Source organism: Bactrocera dorsalis, chromosome 1 (genome assembly GCF_023373825.1).
Source record: "Bactrocera dorsalis isolate Fly_Bdor chromosome 1, ASM2337382v1, whole genome shotgun sequence".
In the NCBI taxonomy this organism is placed as follows: domain Eukaryota; kingdom Metazoa; phylum Arthropoda; class Insecta; order Diptera; family Tephritidae; genus Bactrocera; species Bactrocera dorsalis.
The window spans coordinates 10,505,598-10,512,719 of record NC_064303.1 but is presented as its reverse complement, the minus strand read 5'-3'; the positions used below and the strand labels follow the sequence as shown (position 1 = coordinate 10,512,719).

Here is a 7,122-nt window from a genome sequence, read left to right as displayed (position 1 = left end):
ATTTTATTTTTTTTTGTGCAATCATTCGAGGTTCGTATTTATAGCTTGCGATTTTTATTATTTTGCAGGAGTCTATATACATAAATACAATATTTTTTGTGGCTTAGCACACAGCAAATCTTTGTTTACTACTATACTAGGCGCTTAAAAAATGTACATTATATGTATATGTATATTTTTTCATTTTATTTATTTACTGTTATATTGCCATATATGCTACTACAACTACTGAAAATACTAAACGAATCTTTTAAATAATAATATTTGCTGCTTAGGAATATTTTTGCCAATTAGCTTTTTTAGCCTTCGCTCCGTACATTGACTAGGAATACAATTTTTTTTTTACTAGACTAGAACTTAGGGTTAAATGCCTGAGCTATTTTTTTCCTCTTCCGCTTCTTTCACTAACACACCAGAACACAGGCGGCTCTTTTTGTTTGCTGCTTTGCATGTACAAATTTTCTGTGTATACATACATACTTAGATTTACTGCTAATATTTATGTAAAATTGCTAATTATAACTACAGTTAGATAGAAATCACATTTGCGAAATCGACTGACGTTGACTTGAGAGTTTAACACATGACATATAGCGAATTGTATGCGTGTATATTTGAGTATTGTATATTTGCCTTTGACAATTTGTTGGTGATTATTTTTTACAAAATTTTCAAATGTGTTTTTAATGTTTTTTTTTAACAGGAATTTTGAATCATTTTTTATACACTGTTGAACTGCCCTAACTCGAATCGCCATAATACACAAACAAAAATTGAGTTAGAGAGACCTTGAGTTATGGCAGGAAATTTGTATGAAATTCGACTTCTATTGCCAAATCAAGAGTTCGAGTTGTGGCGAATTTCGAGTTATAGAAATTCGAGTTAAAGAAGTTCAACTGTGTATAGATATAGTACGGTAACTTCAAACACAATCCCAATTTATATATTTTCTTTTTTCAATCCCATGGTATAAATGTTTTATTATCTGCCCTAAATTTATAGGTGGTTCAATTTTCTTAATCTCTACGTATATATACGTAAGTAACTACCTATGTGTGGAATATTTCGTGCAAAAACAATTTTTTATATTCATGATAAAATGTTTTTTTTTTTCATATTATCAGAAAAAAACTTAAACGACAAAAAGAAAAAAAGTTTGAATAGTTTTATTACGATAATTTTGGAATTTGGTATTTTTCATTTAAATTTATTTTATGTTATATTATTATTTTTAATTTTATGGGTTCTTTTATTTGTATATTTTAATAAAAAAATATTTAATTTCATTTTTTTATGTTAATTTAATTTATTTTAACTAATTTAATTCAATTCTATTTTTTAATTTTTTCTTACATATTTTATTTATTTTTAATTCGGTTTATATTATTTTATAATTTCTGTATTTTATTTTAATTAAATTTTAGTTTTTTTTTTATTAATTTTTTTGTTATATTTTGATATCCTTTATTTTATTTTTTTTTATTTTATTTTACTTTACTCTAGTTTTTTTTTTTGTTTAATTTAATTTAATTATCTTTTTTATTGTATTCAATTTATATTTTTTTAGTTAATTTCATTTTTTTTGTTTAAATTGTTGAGAAAGCTTCGTTTTGTTTTCAAAGTCAAGTTCGTTAATTAATTTTAAGCTATAACATTTAATTTTAATTTTTACAAATTCTTTTATTTTATTTTATTGAAAAAAAAAATAATTTAATTTCATTTTTTATTTAATTTTAATTTAAGTTTTTTTAACTTTATTTTATTTTAATATAATTTTGTTTTCTTTTAATTAGTTTCATTTCATTTTATTTGCGGCTATTTTACTTACACTGTTTAATTTTATTTTAGATTTTTTTTTTTAATTTAATTTTTTTAAATTTTTTATATTTTTTTTTTTATTTTGATTTGTTAATTTTTTTCATTATTTATTAATTTTGTTTCTTAATTTGATTTTATTTATATTTTAAAAATTTAATTTTTTTTATTGTTAAGAAATATTTATTTTGTTTTAAAAATAAAGTTCATTACTTCATTTTAAGTTATAATATTTAATTTTTATTTTATAAATTTTTTATTTTGCATTATTTAATTTAAAAAAATTATTTAAAGTCAATTTTACACCATTTTAATTATATTCAATTTTTTAAAATAGATTAACTTTATAAGCTTTGTACTCATGTATTAATTGTGTGTTGTTTTATTTTACTTTCTTTATTTTATAATTTTTCTATTTTATTTTATTTTTTTTTTATATACATATACAATTTATTTTTTAACTTATTTTCTTTTGTTATTTTATTTATTTATTTTAATTTACTATATTTAATTTATTTATTTTTTATATTTTATTATTTATAACTTTTTTACTTTATTTTTTTATTTAATGTTATTTAATTTCCATTGCAATTTACTTTTTTTATTGTTAGGACATATTCATTTTAATTTCGAAAAAGTCATCTAGCAAAATTTTTTTTTAAATTTTTTTATTTTAGTTTTCTAAGTATATTTTTTAATTTATTTTGATTTATTTTATATTTATTTTTTTGTATTTTTATTTAATTTTTTTTATTTAATTTTAATGTTTTTTTTTTTGAAAAATATTATTAATTTTTTTTTTTTTGAGTCAAATATATTTTTTAAACATTTTATTAATCCCTAAGAAAGTTATAAATAACCTTTTTGAGCAGGTAATATAACTTAAAGTTGAGTTTGAGTGATTGTTTTTTTTAATTGTTAAATAAAATTTTTTATTGTAAAATATAATTTTTAAATTTTATTAGGTCCTAAAAAAGTCGAAAATAGTATTTTATAACTATAAAATAAATTTTTCTTAATAAATTATATAACTTTGAGTTGATTTTAATATCATTTTTGTATGGAGAATTTTCATAAAAAATTATCATTAAATTATTTTTTTTATATTAAGTCAAATAAAATTTTTAGTTTTGAATTCCTTAAAACAATTGCAAAAAAATATATTAAAAGAAATTTAACAATTTTAAATATTTTTTCTCATTAATAACACTGCCGTGCTTGCATGAAATATCCCACAAAACATTTCAAGGATTTTTTTATCTTTTGTGATTATGGGAAGGAAAAGCTAGTACAAAATTGATTGAATTTTTTCGTATTATATTTTTTTATGAATGTATAAACTCCCAATGTACATATTCCATATCATATACAATTTAATTTTATTTTCTCTCTCTCATCATTTCATTGAATTAATATTTATCAGTTAGCGCAACACGCGAATATGACTCACTATCTCTCTCGTGTGATATTATACAATAAATTCTTGTGCATTTGGTACTTGAATATGACTTATTGTCGATATGACCTGTATTGTATACATTTATATATAATTATTATTATTTTTTTTGTTACTTTCTTCAACGCCACTAAATTCTCACGTTTAACATGTGATGTCTTGTCTTCTGCGCGCCGAGCACGCGTTAGGGTTGCGTTAGTCATGTCTGACTAACGCGGTTTCGCCGCCCACCGGCGCAAAGCATGCTGCAAACGATTTCCAAAACTTAAACCAATTTTTTATGCGCGTTTCTTGTAACCTTTCACGCGCCCACTACCGTCTAATTGGCCACCTCTAGCGCCGCAAGACTTTCGATATCCGAATCGAAGTTAGCATCGCACGTCGAGAGCCACTCAATGACACGACTACGCACCACTGTCTGATCGATGGAATTATCCAAACCATAACTGGACATCATACGCTTCAGTTTCAATTTATTTTCATCGGCGGACAGACGACCTTCACGCTTATTCAAATAAATACACGAGTCCTGATCGGGATTCGGTGAGATGAGCATCGCCGACTTCGATGTCGCAATGCGGCATTCAACCCAACGATCTTTCATGTATTTCATGACCTCGGTTACTTTGCAGCGATCTTCCGGATCGTGCGTTAAATACTTGCGGAAGCAACGCATCAGACGTGGCGAAAAACGACGGAAGCCGTCGGGTATTTTTGTTGTCTTGCGTTGTTCGTATTTCATAAAGTTCGAATATTGTGCATCCTTCACCCAATCGGCCATGTGCCATGGCGGACTGCCAGTCAGTATGTTGAACAATAAAATGCCGAATTGCCACGAATCACTGGTGGGCATGCAGAGAAACCGTTCATTTTTGACGATCTCCAACACTTCAGGCGGCACACAGCTGGTCCACGTATGCTTCACCTTGTGCACCAGCAAACTCTTCTTCGTGGTCGTGCCGAAATCACACAATTTGACACGTGAGAAGTCCGGCGTGAAGACCAAGACATTTTCCAACTTAAGATCACGATGCACCAAATTCTTCGAATGCATAAAACCCAACGCCGAACTCAATTGTTCGCTGATAGTTTTACAAGCCGACTCATGCAAGCCATGTGGTCCCAAATTGGCCGCCAAATCACCGTATGGCGCATGTTCCATAGCAAACACATAATAATCCTTCGTTTGGAAGGCCACATTGTAAGCGCTGAGTATATTGCGATGATGTGACAGCTGATAGTTGAGGTGGAACTCCTTTTGGAAGTCTTTCAACGTAGCCAACTCGGCATGTACCGCCTTCAGCACCACCGACGTATTTGTGGGCCGATGATGTGCGAGTAGTATGCGCGCAAAGCAACCTTCAGCCAGCGTCTTCTCGATATCATACTGATCGGAGAATGTCATCAATGGCAATTCAATATCCGGCACGATATGTATGATGCCACTATCATCCTTGTCCGGCTTCTTGTAGATGCTGCTGCGGCGACTGACAGAGGCGCTCGAATTGGGCACTTCCAGCTTTGCGCTGGTCACCGGTGATAACAGTGAATTGTTATTCGTGCAAGTGCTGCTGTTATTGTTGCTGTTCCTGCTGTTCGTGCTGCCGCCATCGCCGATCGAGCGACGCAAGCGGAAAGAGAATGAGCGTTTCTCTGTAAAGAAAAGAAGAAGGAGAAAGACAAGTATGAATAAATGTTTATTAAATGGAAGCGTGAGAATATTGTTAAAAGCTTTTAAATTCATAATATAAATTATATTAGAATATATTTAGATATATTTATATATAATTAAGATTAATTTTAGTATACTAGATATATTTAATTTTTCTACGTTATCATTATTTTTAGATTTGGCTATCCCAATTGTTGTCATCAACATTTTTAGAATAACTTATATACAAGAAAACATGGAAGAAACCATAAAGTTGCAAAGCAAACATTTTTAATTAAAATTCTTTTGCGCCTGCAAGAAATAATTTTATACAATCATATGATATATTGTGACATACAAATCCCAAAATAATCGCGATGTGAACCAAAAATAACCTTCAAAGAAACAATACTGTCTGTGACCAAAAACTTTTAGAACAAACGCAACAAATTTCTCGAACAATAGCTAATCATAAACCGCATTGCAAATGATAAAAGCTGAGGTGACTAACTCGAGAATCATCTTACTTTAATAAGATAAATTTTGAAACCTCCTCTAAACTCTTCGGCCTGAACCATTACACTAATCCCAAATCCAGCGCACAACCCTGGGGAGGAATATTTCACCTTCTGTTTTTTGGCTACCCAGAGGATACTTGGTCTAAGACCGAAAGTCGTGAGCTGCTTGGGTGATATGTAAAAAAATTGTTTCTGGCCATTCTCAAGTGAACTTTTCTCACTTGCGTGAACTTGTACACATGGCTCCATAATAACGGATCTCATTTTTCGAACTGCAATTATTCATAATATGTGATAATATAATATTATAGAACTATAATACTAAGTGATCTCCATAAAGTTTGAATTCCAACTAGCTTAAGAACGTAGCTAAAGCAATATATTAGCATTTGTTCTGGTCTCTCACAAAAATAGCATTTAAAGGGTTAAGAAATAATATGAAGACTAAATTCTGGCATGCATTAAAAAAATCGTTAGCGCATTTGATTTTTTAAGTGTTTTCAAGATATAAAAATAGAAATTCTTACGAAAACAACGACGCAATATTTTGTTTATGATGATGAAGAGGCGAAATGATTGATGAAGTGCATAAAAAATTTGCGGAGTAGACAAATTAATTGCGAGAAAAATGTGGGAGTACATGCTTATATAGTACACAGGTTTGCATGTGTCTTCTTAAAAAATATTTTTCAATAAAATTATGTGCTTATAATGAAATTCCAAAAGACTATGCATTATAAAGAACAGTAGAATAATAGAAATCGATAAGAGGAAAACGAAAGAAAAGAATTGAAAATAATGTATAATAATACAAAGAGTGAAATATGTGTACGGTACAAGAAAATTAAAAAATGGAATAATAAAATTAAGGAAAATAAAATCATATATGTATGTATACCAGTAAATCGTACACACTTGATATGAATATTAACGAAACAAGAAAAAATGAAATAAAATTAAACAAGTGTTAATAAAATTATGAAAGCGAGTATCAATGTAAAAAATGAAAATGTAGATTATTGTAAAATATAAAATTGGGACCCAAGTATAAGAAATGCCATTTTTGAACGGAGCTGTAAAGTAAGTCTTTTAACTGCAACTTTTACAGCTTTCAAATCAAACAAGGCACAAATCAAAAATAAAATGATCGCTGTCATTCTATGACTCTTCTAATACTCTTTTTTTATTTTGAGAAGGAATTGGAAATTTATATATGAAGTTAGATATCCAGCGATATGCCTATTTATTTTCAATTAGAATGATTTATTTTTAACTTTGTAATAAAGTAAAGGAGGTTGCGATATTTTTGAACAAGAAATAGTAGCTATTTAAAAATCCCAAAGAGAGAAAAAAACATAAGCAAATAGCTTTTTTGAAAAAAAAATTATGGAGTTGCCAGTTGTTCTTCAGTTAGCGAAATATTAACCTGCCAAGTTTTCTTCTTCAATCAGTGAAATATGTATTAATCCAGAGTTAATCAATTGAAAAATTGTATGAAAATTTATGTTGTAGAGTTGCCACCTGTTTTATTTACTAAAAATATAATAAATGTCTGTAATTTCTGAAATAAGTTAAATAAATCATTGGGAGTATGATAAATTGTTCTATAGAGTTGCCACCTATTTTTTTAATTATATAATACAAATCCGCAATTTCTAAAATATTAAGCTAAAGTAAAATAA

General features: G+C 28.1%; 1 protein-coding gene across 2 annotated transcripts in view; it reads right to left on the bottom strand.

Annotated features, from left to right (window-relative positions):
* Window positions 1-2,678: 2,678 nt before the first annotated feature.
* The window catches only part of LOC105222163 (serine/threonine-protein kinase meng-po), a 57,494-nt gene continuing 53,050 nt past the window's right edge, over window positions 2,679-7,122 (bottom strand). Inside the window, exon 2 of one of the 2 annotated variants that reach the window (XM_011199374.4) lies at window positions 2,679-4,924. In XM_011199374.4, the coding sequence (XP_011197676.1) occupies window positions 3,591-4,924 (1,334 nt within the window). In that variant the 3' untranslated portion in view covers window positions 2,679-3,590. The remainder of the gene's footprint in view (window positions 4,925-7,122) is intronic. The other variant, XM_049462631.1, reaches the window with a different exon arrangement.